The sequence below is a fragment of the Theropithecus gelada genome, chromosome 14, assembly GCF_003255815.1.
Source record: "Theropithecus gelada isolate Dixy chromosome 14, Tgel_1.0, whole genome shotgun sequence".
Lineage (NCBI taxonomy): Eukaryota > Metazoa > Chordata > Mammalia > Primates > Cercopithecidae > Theropithecus > Theropithecus gelada.
In genome coordinates this window covers 109,275,874-109,299,444 of record NC_037682.1, presented here as the reverse complement: position 1 = coordinate 109,299,444, position 23,571 = coordinate 109,275,874, and the positions used below count along the sequence as shown (strand labels likewise).

The 23,571-nt window shown below is 48.8% G+C and overlaps 1 protein-coding gene across 1 annotated transcript in view; it reads left to right on the top strand.

The window, feature by feature from the left end:
- DSCAML1 (DS cell adhesion molecule like 1) overlaps positions 1-23,571 on the top strand; it is a 367,266-nt gene that overhangs the window by 18,360 nt on the left and 325,335 nt on the right. Inside the window, exon 3 of the mRNA XM_025355527.1 lies at positions 2,418-2,564. Coding sequence (XP_025211312.1) covers positions 2,418-2,564 — 147 coding nt within the window. The remainder of the gene's footprint in view (positions 1-2,417; positions 2,565-23,571) is intronic.

Here is a 23,571-nt window from a genome sequence, read left to right as displayed (position 1 = left end):
AAAAAAGTCTCATTTATTTGGATTAGGGCAGGAGGCCAAGGGGACAGCTTAGATCAGCCATTCTTCACTAGGACATCAGGGTACACTGGCGTGTCATAATCAGTGGCAAGGTGGGTCTCGGATCATTATAAAGCACTGAAGTTTTGGGAATGGTTTTCAACTTAGAGACCCAGCCCACTGCAATGGTGCCAGGCCTAGGTCACGCCATCTTTTCCAGGGACTGTGTTGGACCAACCAAGAAGAGTGGTTCTGGGAAAGGCCTCCCAACCAGCATGTGGTGACAGACCCTCTCTGACTTTTTGGGGTCCTTTTGCCTTAGGGACACCTCTCATAAAAGCAAGGTTTAAACTAGCTGGGAACGGGAGTGTGTAGGGGTGGGGTGAGAGCTCTGCCTCATTCCATCGGTTGGTTTGGGGCTAGACCATGAGCTCTTAGAACACAGAGTTGCTCAGGGTTTCTCCCCGGACTCCCCATGGACTCTTTTTAAGAGCAAGTCCTTTGCACTGCTCAACCCCAATGCAACACCAAGTGCTGGACTAGGAGCCCTGAGGCCTGGATTTGGAGCCCAGCTCTGGCCTCCACAGCGTGGAGGATTGAGTTAAGGGGAAGGGACCGTGTTTCCTGTCACCTCCCCCTCATTGGGTTAGGATGCAGTTTTCATAGTAAGTGTATAAATGTGTTTTTACAAATGAAGAGATTAAGACAAAGAGAAGTTAAGTCACTTGTCCAAGGGCACACAGCCAGTTAATCAGACATGCAGCTATCATGAAAAGTGACATTATCAAAGTGCTTTCCTTGTGCTGGGCCTTTCATATGCTGCTCTTATGGTGATTTCCTTTTACAAATGAAGAAACTGAGGCTCCAGAAGGTTAACCAACCCTTGTCCAGGATCACACAGCTGGCCAGAGGAGGAGGCAGGGCCCACTTGTTAGATGCCATTAACCATAAACCTCTGCTGACTCCCTGGGACGTCACGGGTGGCGTGCACTCCAGCCCGCCCTTTCTACTCCGCCACCCTGCCTCCCTCCAAGGTCCATTCCCCTTGTTCTCCTCTGTGCTCTCCCATAGCTGGAGTCAGGGCCCTGCCCAAACCCATGGAAGGGCTGGACCACAGAGCCACAGAGCCACCAGTGCCTCTCCTCTCTTCTCTTTCTTCCACCTCAACTACATCTCCTCCTCATCATAGCCACAACTTGGAGAAGGGGAAAGAATAAAGGCCGAGGGAGGGCCAGGGAGAGCCAGGCTGACTGGAAACACAATCAATTAAGAGACTCTTGATGATGCCAGAGGGGCTGCAGGTGCATAGTCAGGGAGTGGGGATGGGCTGCCAGGGCCCTAAGTGTCACCTTGGCAACCATCGCAGGGAGAGGAGGAGGGCACGCTGCCCAGGTGCCTGCTGAGGGACAAGGTCGGGAGGCAGCAGGGCTCTGGATGTTCCAGCTTTACTTGGCAGAGAAGGGCGTGGAAGGATCAAGCGAGGCCTGGGAGAGGCCAAACGGAGGACAAGGCAGAGGCAGAAGCCTGGGTCCCATTCCTAGGGCTGGGTCTGCCTGCCTGTAGGGGCCAGACACATACAGTGGCTGCAGGTGGCAGTGCCCCAGAAGCCAGCTGAGGCAGGAGGTGGGCACTGTGGGGGAAGGGATGGTTCTGAAAGCAGGGGCAAAGCTGGGGGTCAGGGAGGGGTGCTCTAGAGGCTGCAGCCAGGGTCAGAAGCAGGGAGAAAGTGGCAAGGATGCTCTGTTTTGAAGAATCTTGGAGACTGTGTCCATGTCTCGAGTTCTGTATGCTCAGAGCCAATCACAATCCCAAACATTCTCTCCCTTTGTCCTTGTAAGTTCAGGATCTGAACTACATTTCCGAGCCTGCTTTTCACGTTGAAGGAGCCCAAAACTCAGTTGTTAGAGCCTGTGTCACAGGTTTTGTTTGGGTGCATTATGGTCACTGTGCCCAAAATAATTGCCACCCTGGGTCTAACAATAATTCAGGAAATCTGGTTTGGTTTTCTTAGGGGAATTCTAGCATATTTCCATATTACCTGCACATCCCTTTGGTGAATATAACATTGCAGGGCTTAGGTGCTGCCCTCAAGGCTCTTAAAATCTAATATGATTTGCTAATACCCAAATGGGAAAGGTTGGAATTTGGATGGATGGTCTTGCAGAGGGAGGCCAGATATTTTTGAGGGAGAAAAGGCTGCCCAGTAGGATGGGGAGGAGGTTGCTGGAGAAGGAGTTGCCCAGACAAGAACAAGATCATGGCAGGGGCTTCTGGGCTGGCTAAGAGGGAGAGGGGAAGGAAGAAGTGAGGAAGGTGAGGCTGAAGGAGCAGAGGGAGTTGAGCTGACTCTGTTCCTTTCTGGGGACCCTCACCACATCCTTGTGACACTCTTCTCTTCCCTACTGCCAATCTCTCTGCAGTTTTCAGGGAACCCTACACCGTCCGGGTGGAGGATCAAAGGTCAATGCGTGGCAACGTGGCCGTCTTCAAGTGCCTCATCCCCTCTTCAGTGCAGGAATACGTTAGCGTTGTGTCTTGGGAGAAAGACACAGTCTCCATCATCCCAGGTAAGAAGCGTCCTGGGGCTGCGGCAGACGGGTGCTCGCTTTGTGGGGACTGGGTAAAGTAGAGATGCCTGAGCTGGTTGTTGAGGTCAACAAGATCTTGAGATTGGCCCTGGGGAGTGATTTGTTATTGTTCTGGTGATGCTTTGGCAAAAAAAAAAAAAGTATCTTTGGTCTTGGTCTGGCATGTCTCTGTGTGGGGTGTTGAAGACCCACACGCTGGTCTTGACTGGGTGTGTGAGGGTGCCATCAGACACCCAGTGCAGTGGAAGCCCCATCCTTTCTGAATGCTCGGGTTTTGCTTGACCCAGTCCTGAGGCAAGGCTGGAAGCACCTTACCTGCGAAAGGTGGCAAGGGGACGAGGGATGAGAAGAGGGTTTGTGGTCTGTGTTCCTGCGTTGTGTGACTAAAACAGTGAGCACTGCCTCCTTGGAGGACCTGACTTCAGGAAGCTTGTGTATGGGGACTTTCCTTCTTTCCTTCTTGCATGAGTTGGCTAAAGACTCCATCGGAATTCTAGCTGGCCTCGCTTTGAGGCTGATGTTGGGAGATGGGGTTCATACCATGTTGTGGGTTCATCTCAGTACAGCTGCTGTGATTACGAGTCCCTCGTTATAGGCTCCTTTTACCTCTGTGGGGTTGTGTCTCCCACAGGAAAACAGGTATGGAAGCCCCAAGAGAGGACCTCAGGTCCTTAAAATACCTCTAGGCCTCCATTTACAAAACTGTGAGATTTTTCCATCACCAGTTTCTCCTCTCTGCACATTGCAGGGGTTCTGCTGCGTTTTCTTCCTTTCTCTCCCAAGGACCTTTGTTTCCCTTGCTGTAAATTGGAGCAGCTTGACCAGGTGATCTGAGTGCCCTTTGAGCATTAAGGTCCCATAACTGATTGTATGAAATGATTCTTGTTCCTCAGGGTTGATGGTTTAGTTGGGGAAGATAAGACTTCTATTCATGGAACCTTTAAAGCGGGGGTTCTTAAGCCTGCCACCCATTTAAATCCCCGAGGAACTCCTTTAGAAACACCAGTGCTGGCCGGGCGTGGTGGCTCATGCCTATAATCCCAGCACTTTGGGAGGGTGAGGTGGGTGGATCATGAGGTCAAAAGATCGAGACCATCCTGGCTAACACAGTGAAACCCCCTCTCTACTAAAAATACAAAAAATTAGCTGGGCATGGTGATAGGCGCCTGTAGTCCCAGCTACTCGGGAGGCTGAGGCAGGAGAATGGCGTGAACCCAGGAGGTGGAGCTTGCAGTGAGCCGAGATTGCACCACAGCACTTCAGCCTGGGGGACAGAGCGAGACTCCATCTCGAAAAAAAAAAAAAAACACCAATGCTTAGCCTCAAATCAACTGAATCAGACTCTGCCAGGAGTAGAGCCTGGGCATCAGCCTTTTCAATGCTCGCTAGGTGGTTCTGATGTGTACCTAGGACAAGAACCATGCTCTGGCGTGTTGACAGCTAATGCAGCAGGAGACTTTCTTTGAGACATTAATTTGCCTTTTTCGCTCAGTACTTTTTCCTTCTCTCAGTTCCAAGCAGATGGCCAGGCCATTATATCTCCAGACTTCAGAGCTTGTAGCAGGATGGGAATTCGAAGCTCCTGGAAAACAGCTGCTCCTCCTGTCTTTTGTAAAACCATAGGCTAACAGCAAAGGTTAGGAAGAGTGTTTTGTCTGGGGAGGAGAGCCTCTGAGGGCAAGGAACAAAGAGGAGATGAAAGGATGCCAGGGTTGGGGACAGTGCGGAAGGCTGCTCCCTGGACGCAGTCAGAAGAAGCGGTTGGACCCCGCAGGGGTGGCTGTGTGGGGCCCTCCTGGGTCCGGGACTGAGGCCAGGGTTCTTGTGTTCAAATGAGTCACAAGGTGCACAGCCCAAGAGCCAAAGCAATCATTCAGGCAGGGACCATGGGCTGGTGAGGACCAGAGGTACCCCGGACCTTGGCATACACTGGGAGAAGCCCCAATAATGTTGGGAACAATCTCCTGCCTATCTAGTAGAGTCAGATTTAAGGTGATTTAAAGAACATAAAGAAATGTGGTGTTCCTTATACACTTAAGTTTATGGACTAAGCATTATATCCATTAAATAATGATAATTTTTGCATTACAATTTTGGGGGTGCTTACTATATCCCAGGTACAGGGCTCAGAAACTTCCATACAGGATCTCTTTTTATCATCACAAAAAGTCCACAAATGTGTTTTCCCCTCTCCACTTTACAGAAGAGGACACTGAGGCTCAGAGAAGCAAAATACCTTCTGAATCACACTGAGCAGAGGGTGGGGCTGGAACCAGAGTCTGTTTTTTCAACCTGTGTGTTTAACCCCACACAGACATGCTTCCCCCACCATATAAATGTATCCAATAAAGTGTTACTCTAGCTACAGTGGAGGCTTTAAATGTGTGCTATAGGCAGTGAGGGCTTTGGCTTTAGGAAGGGGGACAAATTGATGTAGGGACGACTCCATGGAATCAAGTGCAGTGTGGTGATTAAGAGCCTAGAATCTAGGACCAGACTACCCGCATTTAATACTCCATTGCTTACTAGCTGGGCGAGTCATTTACTCCCTCCGTTTCCCCACCTGTAAAATGGACTCATAGGGTTCGAGTAAGAATTAAATGAATCAATATATGAATAATGTCTAGAACACTGCCGGACACTTGCTGAGCACAGGTTATAGTGATTATTAGGTGGACGAGAGCATTGGCGCTGGCTGTTTGCTGCGGTGGTGTGTGTTTCTGGTATGGAGTGGTGTCTGTGTTCCCCACGCGACTGCAGTTCCCATGGGCCAGCACTGGATCGTTCTCATCCACACATCCCCACTTCTGCACTCGGGGTAAATAAAAGCTCCCTAAATGATCAGTGAGTAGATGAATGGGTGGCCGGAAGAATTCTAGAGGAATCTGGGGAATGGCATGGACAAAGACATGGAATAAGGACAGCAGGCTGGGCGTGGGGTGGGGAGAAGACCAGATCAGATAGGAGAGAAGGAAGGTTAACTGGTTCCTGTGCTTAGGAGCTGGAGGCAGGGAGCTTCCCCCAGGCGGCCCTTGTAGTTGGTGCTTCAGGGCTGTCTTTGATGTCAAGACCGGGCTGGTGGCCCCAAAGGGCATAATTATCAGGGAAGTGGCCTTGATGCTAATCTGCGGGGCTGTGTTAAGCTTTTGTTTTGCAGAACCCCTTTCTTTAGTTTGGCCTTGGAGAATTTTCTTCTCCTGCCCAGCCCTCCACCCCTATCCATAATCATTCTAGATCATTCGACAGCTATATGTTAGATCCAGGGCCAGTCTTCCCCAAGCACAGAAATCCAACTAGCATGATCATGGAGGACTCCATGAGAACCAGAGAGAGTGGAGTTTTGTCTTGTCCAGGCTGTGTAGGTGAGGGGACCAGAACTCCGGCCCGCATGCCACGTGCTTTAATTTTGACAAAGGCAAGTAGTTTGATTTTTTATAAAAATAGGATTTTTTTCCACTAACCATATTCACACTGTGCCCAGTATGTGTGCTGTGTGTGTGTGTGTGTGTGTGTGTGCATTTTGAGGTGGGGAGGCTGGATGGCACTTCTCATGGTAGGGGAAGATTACATGGCAAGTTGCCCTGAAGGTTAATGGAGGATGGAGGAGCCAGGGATACTTCCCTCTGATGCTTCAGGATCAGCTTCCGGAGCCAGAGGAACTGTGTTGACTTTGATTTCTGGATCTGCAGGGCTGGGCTCAGCTTCTCCACAAACCGCAAGTCCGGGAAGAGCTGGAACACAGAAGGAAGAGCAGGGAGACTGGTGTGGGCCCATCAGAGCCCCAGGAGGCATCCCCTTGGGGATGCAGGTACCCTGGGAGGAGGGGGCCCTCATGTGGTTGCAGCCCCTGTCGGTGGGAGCTGGCTGTCCCACGCCTCTTTCTGAGGGAGTCTGGGAAGAATTGAAGGCTTGGGACCAAAACAAGCTCCATGAATTGAATGTTTACTCACAGGTTAGCCTTCCTGGCTCTCTCTGGCTATCCTGAAGCTGGCGAAGGAAACTCTCACCAGCTTTTTGGCTGTGCTTTGCCCAGGGCAGTGACAGGCTGGAGAAATATCTCAAAGTGCTACCCTTTAGCCACCTCCTATACCCGCCTCCACTCCCTCAAGCAGGTCATCTTTCCATCCCGCTGTTTAAAGACGTGTGTATGAAGCACAGAGCCTCTCACTTTGTATCTGGCAGATTCCCACCCTTGCTTCTCTCCAGGGATTTGGTCCTGGTGTGAACTGGCTCTCTAAGGCTGGCAGGGTGGGGGTAAGAGGGCCAAGGGCTGTGCACAAACATAAATTAAAATTAAGGCCTCCAGTGAAGCTGAGATGTGGTTTAATTTCCCATCTGCATGATCACCATTACAATACATGTTATTGGATATAAAGATAAATCCGGCCCTGTTCCTAATAGCTTTTAATTTCCACCAGACCTGATTATATCAATGCGGGCCCCTTGTGGGAGTTTCCCAGCATGCTCTTCCCCAGCATCCTGACTGGCTGTCTCGGCCCCAGCGGGGAGTTTGGGACACTGCTCAGATGCGGGCCAGATGTGTCTGCTGCTGCTCAGGAAGACAAGCCTGCATCAGCTCCCTTGTCCATGCAAATTGGAATACTGAGTTGTCACTGCCTTGGCCGGCTGAAAGTGCGCTGAGGACACTGTTGTGAGTAGGGAGACACAGGGGCAAGGAGGCATCTGGCCAGAGGGGTCCTGTGACATGAGAAAAGGTCTCCTAGTGTCGTATAAGGATTCCTATCAGGCAGTGCTTCCTCCCAGGAGCCCACCTTTGGCCAAGAGAGCAAAGTAAACCACCAGCCTCTGTGGAATAATGAACTCCAGAGTTCCAGGGTGCCAAGTGGGTTTTCATAGCTCTCATTCCATTCAGCGATCTCTTCTGCCTGGGGTACAGTGGACCCCTCCTCTCTGTTGACGCCCTGGCCCTCTTTTGTCCCTTACACTTTTGTCCCTTACTCTTCCACGAGGCCAGACATAGGCCTGCCAGGCAGACAGTACTACCCTGGTTTCGTTCCCGGAGCCCTGCCTTCATTCTGTCTTGCATCCTAGTCCGTTGTTTCTGTCTGTCTGCCGCAGGAGGGTGTACAACTGTCTTTTTCATCTTTTTATCCCCAGAACCAGCACAGCACTGTCACAGAGGAATAATAATAAGATTAATGATAATACCTGTCATGTATGGAGACCTCTTTTGGGTTAGGCATTTTACATATATTATCTCTAATCCTCACAATAACCCTTTAAGAGAGATATTGTTTTTATGTTCTGTTTTTGTTTTTATTTCCTCATTTAATAAATAAGGATGTTGAGGTCCAGAGCAGTTAAGCACGTTACCCAAGGCCACAGCTAATAAGAGATGCGGCCTGGATGTGAGCTGGTCTTCCATGTTCCTCTACTTCCCGCTGCCTCTCCGGAGCAGGCTCGGAATCGTTAGGAATCCGGTGTCCTTAGGTTTCAACATAGGAGGAGGGCCCATCTCTGTCTCCTGCACTTGCCTGGGAAGAGAAACCTATCACCAACCCTTGTGCTGACCTCTGGCTGTGTGTGCGGTGACCAGAGGCTTGGGCTCCTCTAAAGGGCAACAGATCTCCAGCTTAAAAACCAGTGAACAAAACAGCCATCCTAACAAGAAGGCTTTGTTGGGTTCTGGCTCTGTTTTTGGCCCGGTGGGAGACACAAAGACTGTCCTAAACTGGGAATTTAGGATTCGGCTCATGTTGTCGGCTCTGATGGACAGGGATGGATAATCTCAATACAACAAACATGTGATCTTGGTTTGGCTTTGGAATGCAGATTCAATTTATTAATTACATTTTGCTCAGGCTGACATGAAGGTCACTTCTTTGGCTCCCACGAATCTACACCAATTTGAATGGGAGATAGGCACAGAGAGGGGAGGTGGTGCCAGTGCTGGAAACCAGTTTGGGCCACATGTAGGCTGTGAACATGTGGAATCACAGACTGTGAGAGCTGGAAAGTGCCCTGGAGACTGTCACTCAGCCTCTGCATTTATGGATAAAGAAACCCAGGTCCAGACCAACGCTCTCTCCTGCCATCTTCTCTCCTGTCTCCTGCTCTCTCTCAGGGTGCATGATTTTAACTACTCATGGGCACCTTTGTATTTCACTACAGATACCAGATATTTTTCCTCCTTTGTCTGTCTGAAGCCTACGCATCTTTCAAAGTCTGGTTCAAATACTACTTTTTCCATGATGTCTTTCCTCAATTTCTGCTAAGAATGGATTTGAAAGTCACCCAGATTAACCCACTCCAAGGGGCTCCTTTTCTGAACTCCCTCCAAACTTTATCGGTTCCTTGCTCAAGACACTAATCGTACTTTGTCCTGTAATTTTTTTAAAAAAGTCTGTTATCTCCATTACAGGAATGTATAATCATCAAGGGCAGGATTCATATTTTATTCAGACCTCTCTTCTCTCCAGTGATTAATGGTGATGACAAAATGACAGTTTCCCCTACTGAACTGTTCTGTGGCATGGAGGACACCGCGAGACCTGCCTAAGGTCCCGTAGCAAATCGGTGGCATTACCAGGGTCTCAGCTTGGTGGTCCTTCACCTCCATAATGCCGAGTTGCTTCTGTGGGTTCCTCTTGTGATTCTCTGCTGTTCAGGTATAGAACTGGAGACCTAAGCTCTCAACTACTTACGAGCCTGGAGAAAAGCGGCTGGGATTGTCACCCTGCACTAGTGAGAAATAGACGATAGATCCGAGGCAATTCAACAAAAGGGGCTTGGACCCCTGCTGGGTGCCAGGCACAGTGCCAGGCCTTGCAGAGGAGTCCAGGTTGGCCATGATCTGTTCCTGTCCTGGCTTCTGTCTTGGGACTATAGCGTCTTCCCACAAAGAGGAGGATACCACAGAAACATTCTTTCTGTTGATGGCCACACAGTAAGGCATGCTGAAGGAGACGGGGCTCAAGTCAGGCCCTGGAGTCTGTGACCAGGTCAAGAGGGCAGAGAAAGCACTTTGGGTGGAGGTGACAGTGCAGGCACAGGCAAGTGGGCAATGAAAGGGTGGGGTGATCTGGGAACATGGCTGGAGGGTAAGAAGAAGTGGTGAGCAAACTGAGAGGTCACTGGGCCGTTTAACTCATGAAGGTACTGTCTAGTTCTAGGGAAAAAGAATAAGGGACAACATAATAATGAGTGATATTTATTGAGCACTTACTAAGTTGCCAGGCTCTGTTCTAAGCATTTGACATATGTAGCTTGCTTCACCTTCTCAGCAATCTGAAGAGAAGGGGACTTTCATTCCCCCATTTTGCAGATGGGCAAGCAGAGGCACAAGAATGCTAAGTAAATTGCTTAAAGGTAGTAAGTGGTGGAGTAACAACTTAAACTTATGTATTCAGACTCCATCATCTATGCTTCTAAGTGCTGCACTAAATTGTCTCCCACAGAATTCACATATATATAACATTTTATATGTATATATGAGACGGAGTCTCGCTCTGTCGCCCAGGCTGGAGTGCAGGGGCACGATCTCGGCTCACTGCAAGCTTCGCCTCCCAGGTTCACGCCATTCTCCTGCTTCAGCCTCCTGAGTAGCTGGGACTACAGGCGCCCACCACCACGCCCGGCTAATTTTTTGTATTTTTAGTAGAGATGGGGTTTCACCGTGTTAGCCAAGATGGTCTCGATCTCTTGACCTCATGATCCGTCCGCCCTGGCCTCCCAAAGTGCTGGGATTACAGGCGTGAGCCACCGCGCCCAGCATATATATATTTATTTTTTGAGATGGAAGCTCGCTCTGTCACCCAGGTGATTTGGTTCACTGCAACCTCCGCCCCCCAGGTTCAAGTGATTCTCTTGTCTCAGCCTCCTGAGTAGCTGGGATTACAGGCGCACACCACCACGCCCGGCTAATTTTTGTATTTTTAGCAGAGACGGGGTTTCACCATATTTTGAAACTCCTGCAAACCAATAAGAAAAAGACAATGCGACAGAAAGTTGGAGAACAGTTATGAGCAAACAATTCACAGAAGATATAGTGGCATGTGGTGGAAAGAAGACAGGCTGTGGAGTCTGCTAGTCTTAATTGATGACCTTGCAAGTTACTTCCAAAGCCTCAGTTTAATCATCTGTAAAATGGGAATGATAAAACCTATTGCACATAGAATCCTTGAAATAAAAATTGGGCCTCGGAGGAGACTCAAATTCCTAAATGGGAAAGGAGTCACCTAAATGCATCAAAGAAATTGCCCATCTAGCTTCATGCAGTTGTGCAACCTTAGACCTCATCTCCCTCGCCCCATCTTCTCCATCGTCTGGCATCACCCACCACCTGTGCTACCTTTTTTGGGTGCTGGGCTAGAGGTGGTAAGCTAGGGGCTGCAGCCACCCAAAGGGGTGGTGGTCCTAGAGTCACAGATGAAGAGTGAATCCCCCTAAATATGATCTTGAGAAAGCTACAAATGACTGTGCAAGATGGATCACCACCATCATGTTTTTATCTCAAATATTCCATAATATTAACTGAATAGAATGACAGAAACAAAGTACCTAGGATGTAGTATTAATCTCTGGATTCACTAGCACCTTGCAGGGTATCTGATAAACATCTTCTGTTGAGGGAAGGAATGGAGGTGCGGTTTGGTACCATAATAGTAAAGATCAGCTCCACAAACTGCAGGGTGTCTAATTTGCTCCAAGTGCTCAAGCCCTGGTTCAATAAAAACTATTGTCTCTCAAACGATAGTTTATAAAGTGCTTTCAGATGATGTCACTCGCTTCTCACAGTAGCCCCCGTTACCTTGCCCATTTTACAGGTGTGGACACAGAGGCAGTGTGGCTTAGTGACTTGTGCAGGCAGAAGAGGAGTGAGAGGGGAGGCAGTAGACGTGTATGAGTCCATAAGTGTATGTAGGGCCCCACGGCAGGCACCTGCATGTAATCTCATTTAATCATGCTTGGAACCCTCGGAGGGAAACACGCTACCCCCATTCTTAGATGTAAAGAAAATGAGATTCAGAGAGGCCGAGTGATTTGCTCCAGGTCACACAGCTTCCAAGTGGCAAGGCCTGGGTATGGACCAGAGCTTCTGTCCCCAAAGTCCAAGCTTCTTCCTTGTAACAGTGACTCCAGGCAGAGCGCTGTCCTAGGAACTCCCAGCAATTACTGTCTCCCTCATCAAGGCAGTTAGAGAGTGGAAAAGGCAGCTGGTCCTTAATTTGGCTGTTTGTTTGCTTTGGTGAGAAAGGAAGCCTCGGACTCAGACATATTGTATTCTTGAAGTGTGGAGAAAATCCTACCTTCCAAAGCTGTTAAGCACGTGTTGCAGGTTAGTGATTACAAGAAAGCAACGAAGGGAGCAATGGGATTCTCTCCCTAAACTGAAATGATACTCATAGTGGCAAGAATCGTTGGTAGGAAAATAAGTGATCAGTTACTGAGCTCATCTGTGATAAGTGTTTTTCTCTGTCATTTTATTTAAGCTTCACAGGTGCCCTGTGTAGTCGGTATTATTATTATTCCCATTTTGCAGATGTGGGGCCTGAGGCACAGAGAGGTCAGCCTTCCCAAGGCCATACCCTGAGGAAATGATGAGGCAGAATCTGAGCCCAGGGCAGTGTGATTTCCGCTCTTAGAGATAGCTTGGGCCACTTCTCCATCTGTGCCCTGCAGCCGGCATCTCCTTCAGTTTGTATGGTGCTCTCTGGTTTACAAAGCCTGTTCACCAGCATCATCTTATTGAATCCTCCCAAACACATCTGCGGGAGACACAGGTTTAACTCATTTAACAGACAAGGCAATCAAGGCTTGGGGGCACTGAGGGACCTGCCCAAGGTCACACAGCCAGGGAGGGGTACACCAGAACTCTGGTTTTGATGCCTATGCCCCAGGAGCTCTCAAAGCACCGCCTCCCAGAGAGCGTGCCCGCAGCTCCCTAGAACTCCTTCCAATATCCCAGCAGGCGGGCTGCTCTGCGCTTGCATGCCAGTTGGTTGGTTCCAGAACCATCAGCCGCACTCCTCAGTCAAGCAGAAATGTCTCGTGTTCACAGGTGCCTCTGGCGGCGTGTGCATGTGTCATGTTTTGCTTTTCCATTTAGTTCATGGCAGGCGCTGCATTTCCAGAGCACCCCCTGGGTGAATTTCAGCAGATTTAAGACAATTGCAGGAAAACGCTGTGCCCCGGGATCATACCGTGGCAGTGGACACAGAGCAAGCAGCATTGTTTGGTTAAGTTGGCACCTCTGAAAGTTACCCTGAAATCAGAGCGGAATTCTTTATAGAAGGTTATCCTACACATAAATCATCATTAGACTACCTCATTTTTGTTTAATGCCTACCTAACTGTGCTGTAGTCTAAAAATGTGTGTTTAGTGAAGTCAAGGGTTGCAGGGAAATTATAGGGTTTTCAAAAACCCATTTGCTTTGCTGGTGTTCACATCAGAATCAATCTTGCCTTTAGTTCTCAATCTCATCGCAAACATGCAGTCTTGCTTGCCGAATTCTGGCATTTAATGTAGGGTAGCATTTATTCAGAAGAAGCCAACGGTGCTTACAGAATGGTAGAGCTATGTATAGATGGCACTTCCTGCCAAGCCTGTGATTTTGAACTCTGTTGTGTATCAATGAGAGCCAGAGCTGGTGGAGACGGTGCTGTGGTTCTGTGCGGAGGCCTGTGCTGGGTAACAGTGGGTGGGGTGGTCTGCATCCACAATGCCACAAGCCTCAATGTGTGCGAGCACATAGTAGGCACCCAGGCAACGTTTGTCGAATGCTTAGAGGACAGTTTAGCCCGGAAGGTGACTGATCCTTTAGATTAAGTTGTAAATGGGATGGATGAGAATGAAGGGGCGTGTGCGGCTGTACCTGTTTCCGTGGCTGCTGGAAAAAAGCCACCATTTGCTCCTGTTCTGCTCTGAAGAAGCAGGGCTTGCTTGGAGTCTCTTTTGTGATGAAGTAAAGCTGTTTAGAGAAGCAAAATCCTGTGGGCTCTGGCCTCAGAGGGACCTGGGTTCCAACACTGACCCCGCTCCTAACTTGCCTTCTGACCTTGGCCAAGGTCTTAACCTTTCTGAGCGGCACTTTTTTCAGTTGTGAGGATTCAGAATCGGGTACTTTTATTTTCTGTATAGAGAAAATACTTTTTCCATGTATATAATGTATTTTTCTATATAGATCTGTTTTCTATATACAGTTTCTCTATGCATAGGTTTTCAGTTTTTCCTAGGGCTAGACAGACGCATGTCCACAAGCTGCCCCGCCTTTGTCGTCTTTGCTGTGTAGCCTGGGAGGTCTCTGTGAGGAGTGAGACCATAGGTGTGAGCATTTAGGAGGGCAGACACAGCTGCCCTGACACAGAGGGTCACAGGCTCATGCGGCCTTCAGGGCTAAGGGCCTGAGGGCAGGATGTGGAGGACCCTAACCCTCATGATGGGGCAGAGAGGCAGGGACACCCTTAGTGTTACCCCCTAAGGCCAAAGCCCAATGCTCCCATTATGCTCTTTGCTTTTGTGGGCCTGGTGTCTTGCTGTGTGCAGAAGTCTCTGGAGCTTAAATACGAGTCTCTGTAGCTGCCAAGCTCGACTTTCAGAGTGGAATTCCAAGCCGGTTGGAGCCGGGCACAGACCTTCCGCATCCCAGTATGGAGGGCAGGAGGGGCCCTGGGCCTGGACGAAGGCCTCTAAGGTTGAGGTGTTTCCTCTCACACCTAGAGACTCCTCCTCTTCACCTCCGGCTCAGAGCAGTTTGGGGCTCAAAGTATGTCTGAATACCCAAGCCATTAGGGCGACAGGATCTGCCAGAATCCTGAAGAGACCACTGAGAAGCAGACAACTGAATGGGAGAAGGGCCTGTGGAAGTGGGTGGCCGTGAAGGTGGCCGTGGGTGTGGGTGGAGTCTGGGGCTCTGCCAGGTGTGGAGTGAGCTTCATCCTATGTGAGAGTCTGGGGGCTTCTCTGAGACTTTGTAACAAAGGAATCCCTTCTAAGAGCAGGTGGCTGGGGTCCCTCTTCACTACCCCTCATAGTGGGACACAGAAAGGGAAAAGACTTGCATTGAGAATGTTCCAGAACCTGCGGCTACTGCCCACGCCTAGGAAAGCCATTTTGCAAAGTCTGATGGAACATGGTTGTACCCTAGGACCTGCGCCCAGGAAGGGATACAAAACCACAGCTTCTGTTTCCGTCAGCCTGTAGCTATGCCAGCCATAGCTGTGCCAGCCATGTCTGACGTCGATGTCATCCCCTAAATCTATCTAAACGCCTATGTTGGCATAAGCAACAATCCGTTGATTGGATTTTTAGTTCATTATTTAATTTAGCAAATGTTTTTTGAGTGCTTCCTGTGTGCATGATGGGTGCTGTGTTATGTAGACAGTGATTCCCAGGGGTCTCTGCTTGAGGATCTCAAGGGATTTGGAGAAATTCCTCTTCCCATGCACCAAAGAAACTAATTTTAATTAAAATATATATGTGTGCATGTGTATAAATAGTATGCATGATGTAATTTGTACATATTGAATAGGTACATATATGTATTCACACACTCATGCACACACGGATCTTTTTTACCCATGGAAAGGGGAAAGAGACTTACCTGTGTAGACCTCAGCAGTGCCCCAGAGCAGGGACCTAAGAAAGACATCTTGGTGTTTTGAATTTTAGGAACAGCCTTGGATGAACCACTGTTTCATGAGCCTGTTAGGCATACGAAGCGTGGGCAGAGGTATGGAAACATTTGGGGGCACCATGCCAGCCTTCAGGGTCTAATAGGCAAGATGAGTATGGGACACAAGTGACCCCAACGCAAGGCAACAACACAACACACAAGAGTGTGATGAGGGTGCAGGAGAGCAATCAAGTTCTTGGGGGACTGAGGTGGGGGACACCCATCTTTTGTGATTAGAGAAGATGCCCTGTAGGAAATGGCCCCTCCCCCTGGGTCCTGGAGAAGGGGTCTGTTTTGGCAGGCTGAGCTCCTGCAGGGAAGCAGTGTTCTAGATCTGCCAGCTCTCAGCTTTAGAGTCCCCTGGGGAGCTTACGAAAACCACCAGTGTCTAGCCCCGACCCCAGGACAATTAGATCAGGATCCTTGGCAGTGAAACTCAGGCATCTGCATTTGTTAAAGTTCCCTGTGTGACCCCAGTGGGCAGCTGGGGTCTGGGCGAGGGGGGTTGTGCCAGTGAACTCCTGGAGAGCTGAGAACAATGGGCTGCTCTTGGGGAAAAGCAGCCTGGCTGGGCTCAGGATGCATCACAGGTGGGATATAACTGATGTTGTGTGAGTTGTATGTAATCAAAGGGCAATGGGGAGCCAGTGAAGATTTTGACTGGGGCATGGTTTGGAAGGAATTTTAGGGGTTGGTCTTCAGTAATCAAGGATGTTTCCAGAAAAGTGGAGGTCATCCCTGGCTTCAGCCTCCTGGAGTCCATGTCTGCCCTTGAATTTTCCAGGATTTATCACTGGGCATCCTTCAGGGGGGTGGGCCCAGAGCTGCCTCTGTCACATACCCCACACTCCCGTCTTACTCCTGTGCCCCTCCTCAGGCTGCTGGCCCTAAATCCGGGAGCCGGTAAGGTGAATGTGGGAGCTCACCAGAGAGGTCTGTGGGAGGAAGGACCCCACATGGCATACCCAGAGTTTAAGCAATGTGGGGATCTAAGGCAAACTAAATAGTGTCTCACTTTTTATAAAATAATAGTCAAATTTGTATCGTGCTTTTATGTTTACAGCACAGTTTCATACATATTAAATTATTATTATTATTATTATTTAAGATAGAGTCTCATTTTGTTGCCCAGGCTGGAGTGCAGTGGCATGATCTCGGCTCACTGCAACCTCCAACTCCTGGGTTCAAGTGATTCTCCTGCCTCAGCCTCCAGAGCAGCCGGGGTTACAGGCGCCTGCCACCACACCTGACTAATTTTTGTAATTTTAGTAGAGTTGGGGTTTCACCATCTTGGCCAGTCTGGTCTCAAACTACTGACCTCAAGTGATCCTCCCACCTCTGCCTCCCAAAGTGCTGGGATTACAGGCATGAGCCACTGGGTCTGGCCCATATATATATAAAATTTGATTCTTGTCATGATTCTGTGTAGCATGGAAACAATTACTTCCATTTATAGATGAGCAAACAAAGGCCAGAGGCAATGGCTTTACCTCTGCAATTCTTTCCAGACTCAGGAAAGGAAAAAAAAAAACTTATTGACAGCAGGAAGCAGGCACCAGGGGCAGCATTTATTCGGCTTCTGGACTGTGGACCAGACACTATGCCAGGCACTGTCACAGACGTAACCTCACATTTTAAAGACAGAGTGTTTTATCTGTTTCCTCATGGTCTATAGCCCATGATGAATGGGAAAACACTTGGCCTGACCAGCAGACCAGAACCAGATAAATAAAACAATCACTCCATGTCTGCTTTATGAACTTACCTTGTCAGGGCTGTTCGAGTTGTTGGATCTCATTTTGTACTTGTGACAGGTGGTGTCATCACTATGTTCAGATGAGGAAACTGGGGGTCAGAGAAATGTCTTGCCCAAGGCCAAGTAGCAGAGTGCGAGTGGGAGATGAGATCCTGCCGCATGGAGTGAGTCGAAGCTGTGCTGGTTGCTGTGTGGAGTGTGCAGGGAGAATAAAACACAGCACTTGCCATGTGCCAGGCATTGTATGAATAGCTTGATAAAACTGACTCTTTTAGTCTTCCCAGTATCATTATAAGGTGGGTGGAATTATCATCCCCACTTTTTTGTGTTTTCTCTTTTATAGATAGGATCTGGCTCCATCACCCAGGCTGGAGTGTGGTGGCATTGTCTCAGCTCACTGCAGCCTCCATCTCCCATGCTCAAGTGATCCTCCTGCCTCAGCATCCCAAGTAGCTGGGACTACAGGCACACATCACCACACTCAGCTAACTTTTTAACTTTTTGTAGAGACAGGATCTCACAATGTTGCCCAGGCTGTTCTTGAACTCCTTGGCTACAGTGATCCTCCTACCTCAGCCTTCCAAAGTGCTGAGATTATTGGCATGAACCACCATGCCCAGCCATCATTACCATTGTACAGATGAAGAAAAAAAGAACAGAGATGCAGTAAATTGTCCAAGGTCACATAGCAGTAAGAATAAAGTGGGGATTCAATCCAAGCCATGTGGTATCAGAGCCCACTATCTGTCTCTAGACCATCACATCTGGAGCTCCTGGTTCTTGGTTCCAGGGTCTTCCACTGGACTGAACTCTCTGTAGGAGGAGGAAGGGAAGAACACAAAAGGCAGGTCTCAGTCTGGGGGCCAGGTGTCCAGAGCTGCGACCCTGGTCTGAGCATGTCCAGGTGTGAGACCTCCTCTGGGGGCCAGGTGTCCATGTGTGAGGACTCCTCTGGAAGGTGAGTCCAGGTTTGACGCCTCCTCCGGGGGCTGGGTGTCCAAGTGTGAGACCTCGTCTGGAAGGTTGAGTCTAGGTGTGAGACCTCCTCTGGAGGCTGAGTGTTCAGATGTGAGGCCTCATCTGAAAGATGAGTTCAGGTGTGAGGCCTCCACTGGGGGCCTGGGTGTCAAGGTGTGAGGCCTCCTCGGTGGGCTGTGTGTCCAGGTGTGAAGCTTCATTTTATTGAATGAGTGTCCAGATATGAGACCCTCCTGTAGAGGCCAAGTATCCAGATGTGACCTCTTCATGCCCCTCTCTCTTTTAGATCGTTTTCCTAACAGTCTCCGGCTATCCTAGAGTGTGATAGGGATAGGGCTAGCAAAATGGGGAAGGGCATGGTGTTTCTACTTCCAGCTCTGTCCCTAAATAGTGTTAAGACCTCTTCCTGGATGTCAGTTTCCTCATCTGTAAGTGAAGGGGCTAGAGTAGATGATCCCTTAGGTCCCTTCCAGATTGGTCCAGTTTAACAAACTGTACTGAGCCCATGTGCCCTCCATTACTCTGGGCACTCAGCTCTAGTGACAGGTCTGTGCCTTTCAGGGGAGAGAAAGAAGAAAAAGCTCCAAAATTTAAATTCCTTAAACTCACACATGTGCACAAAGAGACATGGACAGGATTAGTCATCATGGCCATGTTTGTGATAGCAAAAATTCAGAACTCAATATTGATACATTAAATATGTTATAGTCACACAATGAAATACTATGCTGCAGGGGAAATGCATGAACCAGAGCTTTACAAATCAGTGTGGACACGTCGGTTGAAGAGAAAAAAGCAAATTGCAGAAGGATGCCATACATTATGGTACCATTTGTACAAAGTTTGAAAACATGGAAAACAGTCCTCTGTATTGTTTCTGGATGCATACATATGTAGCAAAAGTATAAAAACATGCATGGAAATGATAAACACCATATTCAGGATAGCGCTTACCTCTGAGGAGGAGGCGATGGGCTGGTGGAGGGAAATACAACTGTTTTCAGAATGTCTTCTTTCTTAAAATGTTTCTTCTAAAAACAATCTGAAGAAAATATGCCAAAAGAAACATGGGTCTCTTTCCATTATTTTTATGCTTTTCTGTATGCATGATATGTTTCATTAGAAAACAAACCATTTCAACACCATGTGCAAAGTTCTAGGAGGGTGGAGGTGGGCTTCGCATCCCGCTATGATAATCGAGGGCTGGAGGACTGGGAGTGCAGAGAGAGAGGAGTTGTTGGTGAAAACGAGGTCTGGGGGCTGATTCTGGAGGGCGATTGTTGATGGAGATGGGAGGGGTCAGGTGCTCAGCAATGCTCCCAGTGCCCTATTTATTTCCTGCCCCCTGTTCTGGGGCCACCTTGGGCAGGGCTTGGTGCTCTCAATTGTTGTAAAGTAACAATTAAAAGTGGCATAAATACAGGAGGAGAAGAAATGTATCTGCCTCGGGATCCTGTTGTAATCTGTTTCCCAGTTTAATGAGGGCCTGGAGACTCAGCATGAGGCCACTGAAAATTAAGAATACTGGGAGTATTTATGGGGCTGCGAGGCCTTCTTTTTCCGCTGCTCCCTGTAGCTGGGGGTGCAGAAGTGACCCCGCAGCCCTCTGTCCTCCCATCCAGAGGGGGAGTCAGTAAGTATCTGCAGCCTGTAAACAAGAGAGTGGGCCTGTAGGGTAGGCAAAAGCGATTTGGGGATGGGTGGCCTCGAGAGACCCGGATGATCACCCCCGTGGAGAAGCCTACTCCCAACCTCAGCTCACATTACAAGAGAAAGTTGGGAGTTGAGGTCATAGTGAACAGGGAAACCTGAGAGAGAAAGGTGATCCCCTGCTTGCCTTCCAGCCCTGGGGATGAGGCCCCCCTTCAGGGTCTGGAGAACAGAGGGTGTCCTGGGCAGAGGGCGGGGCAGAGTCACCAGCTGCTGCCTTCTTGCTTTGGCTCTTAAAAGCACCTAGGTTTGTTCCAATGTACCCTGAAACAATGATCCTCCCTGTCCTGCAACTCCTCTATTTCCCCCTCCCTCTTACACATCCAAGTTCACAGGTGGCACATGCAGGTGGTAGAATTGGTTTGTCAGGGCTACAGGGGGCCTTGGAAATCATGGAGCCTAATGCCCTGGGTATTTCTTACAGACAATACTCATAGCCCTGATGGGACCAGGGACCCAGGTCTCAAGAAGCATCCTGCTACAGGGTGAGGAAGTCTGTCTCATTCTCAACAGGGTGGATTTGTATTGGGGTCCTCTAAAGTCTGGAAGTATCGCCAGAGTTTACAAAGAGGACGGAATTAGTTAATGTGCATATCAGTGTGTGTGTTTGCAAGATGAAGTTGCTACCTTGTTTATCATGGGTAGGCATGTAACAGACAAGTCTCCTTGATGGAGGAGTACTGTTTGTCGGGAACCCTTGAGGTGATTTTGGCACGCAAACGCGTAGTTGGGGATGTTCACATGCTGCTTCTGCAAGTAGGCCCAGCACACCTTTTCTGGAAAGCATTTGGCAATATGTATCTGAAGTCTCAGATGTCCATGTCTGTAAGGCTGTATCTTTAAGAGATAACCAAAGATGGCAATAAAGAGTTCTGCCGGCTGGGCACGGTGGCTCACGCCTGTAATCCCAGCACTTTGGGAGGCCGAGGCAGACGGATCATGAGGTCAGGAAATGTAGACCATCCTGGCTAACACAGTGAAACCCCATCTCTACTAAAAATACAAAAAAAATTAGCTGGGCGTGGCGGCGGCCACCTGTAGTCCCAGCTACTCGGGAGGCTGAGGCAGGAGAATGGTGTGAACCCGGAAGGCAGAGAGCTTGCAGTGAGCCAATCGCGCCACTGCACTCCAGCCTGGGCGATAGAGTGAAACTCCCTCTCAAAAAAAAAAAAAAAAAAAAGACAGAGTTCCACCAACTGCAATGTTGTTTACAACCCTGAAGATTCAAAACTAAATATCCAATAAACAGGGGAATGATTAAATAACTTACAGTACAATAATACAAAGAAATTTTTGTTTGTTTGTTTTTGAGATGGAGTCTCGCTCTGTCGCCCAGGCTGGAGTGCAGTGGTGCAATCTTGGCTCACCACAGCCTCTGCCTCCCGGGTTCAAGCAATTCTTTGCCTCAGCCTCCCAAGTAGCTGGGATTATAGGCACCTGCCACCACGCCCAGCTAATTTTTGTATTTTGAGTAGAGACAGGGTTTCACCATCTTGGCCAGGCTGGTCTTGAACTCCTGACTTTGTGATCCACCCGCCTCAGCCTCCGAAAGTGCTGGGATTACAGGTGTGAGCCACCACGCCTGACCGTTTTTTTTGTTGTTGTTGTTTCTGTTTTTGTTTTTTGAGATGAAGTTTTGCTCTTGTTGCCCAGGCCGGATGCAATGGTGCCATCTTGACTCACTGCAACCTCTGCCTCCTGGGTTCAAGCGATTCTTCTAACTCAGCCTCCTGAGTAGCTGGGATTACAGGCGTTCATCACCACACCTGGCTAATTTTGTATTTTTTAGTAGAGACAGGGTTTGTCCATGTTGGTCAGGCTGGTCTTGAACTCCCAACCTCAGGTGATCCGCCTGCCTCAGCCTCCCCAAGTGCTGGGATTACAAGCGTGAGCCACCATGCCCGGCCACAGGGAAATATTTTTAATGAATTTTTAACTTACAGAGAAAAAGATCCTAATATGATGTTCGGTGGAAAAATAATTGTGTGTATGTGTCTGTGTGTGTATGGGCTCCTAATTGGTTAAAAACTGCATATGCTCTATACATCTTATAGATGGATATCTTTTTTATTGGTACATAATATTTTACATATCTGTGGGGTACATGTGGTATTATGTTGCATGCACAGAATGTGTCCTGGTCAATGCAGGGTGTTTGGGATATCCAACACCCCTTGAATGTTTCTCGTTTCTTTTGTGTTGGGATCCTAGATAGACACCTTGAAAGAAATACTTGAAGGCTATTAGTGATTGTCTTGATTATTTCTAGATAGTGAGATGAGAGATGATTTCTGGCTTCTTTTCCATCGTTTTCTAAATTGTCAAATATGTGTTAAGAAGATTAGATATGAAGTAGTGTTGAACACCAAAAAGTCCTATTTAAGTGTAGGTACCTCGGCAAAGTAGCTGCTACTTGTGCTTTTTTGCTTTTTCAGGGAGTCCTCTGAAGTTCCTTCTTAGATGGGACTAAAATCTGCTTTTGTGAAATTCCACCTGGAGGTCCTCCTCCCGCCACCTCCTCACCCTGAGCTTCCACAGATGTTTCCTTCTGTCTCTCTGCACCTTCAGTTCTTGAGGACAGTGCCCATCCTCTTCTATCCCCCACACCCAACCCTGGTGTCCCCTCCTCTGGGTCAAGGCAACCCCAATTCTGCAGCAATCCCACCTAGGATTCATCGGACCTGAGTTCATCCAGGGAGCCACCTCTGGGCGTGCCCTATTGTGTCAAAGTCTTTCCCAGAATGAGTGTCCCACACCACAGATGGTGTGAGCAGAGGGCACAGTGAGGCCATCGCCCCCTCCTTGGTCTGAACATGCTGTTTCCACCAGCACCGTCTGGGACCGGGTTTTTCACCAGCCACCTCTTGGTGTTGGCTCCTTCTGATCACTGGCTTTTAGTAGCTCTTGGCCCTTTACCTGCATTTCTCAACTTTCTCATTTCTGAAATAATAATAGTTTTCTACAACCCAGATAGCAATAGGATAGCCTCTGCCTCTTAAGAGCTACAAAAATTGTCTCTAGTCTTAGTTTAGCCCTGGAAATGTCGCATGTCCCTCTCAAGATGTCTGCAAGTTTGCAGGAAGATTTGTATTCTCACAGTGGTCTCTGGCTCTGGCTCCCAACTCTGCCGAATTCTGCTTCCCTGTTCTGTGTTTCACGGATGCTTCTCTATCTCTGCTGTGGTGCTGACCAAATGTGTCCTCAGCCTCCTTCCTGGTTTTCCCAAAAATCCCACCCTCACAAAGACCTGCACATATCGTGCAGACCTTCCTGAACGTTTTTTGGGAGGCCAGATAATGTGGATCATAGAAAGGCATCCCTGCCCCTAAGAGTCCATTGGGCACCTGCCATGTTGAGTGACCTTCCTCCCTGTCCCCGGCTCTGAACTGGGGCTGCTAGTCAGCCTCTGTGCCCCACAGAAAAGAGCCCTGAGCCACTTCTCTTTTTTCCACTCCCCAAATTAATCATCTTACCAGGGAGAATTCAGAGGGTCTTTCACGATCTTTCACACAATTTCAGGGAGTGTGTTGATGTGTGTTTCACATTTAATCATAAGAAAACTCGTGGCAGTAAGCTTCCACCTCTTTTCCTCTGTTGCCATTACCCAAGACCAGAACCGTCCTTCTCCCAGGACAAAGGACCTTTGCTGCTGATGGTAGTGGGTGTGGCTGAAGTCTCAGTGGGAGGGGTGCAGGTGCAATGTCTCATCTCAATGACAGGGTGGGACACACCCTCCTCAGTCCACAGCCAGGTGCTCCTTTGTTTCCATGGTGTCAGCCCCAACACTCAGAGATCCCCTGTGGGTGGGGAAAACTGATTATCTGATTTTGTGACTCCATCAAAAGGAAAGGTCAGACTTTCTTACGAAGGTTAAAAAACAAAACCGAGAATCCTTTAAAATGGTTCC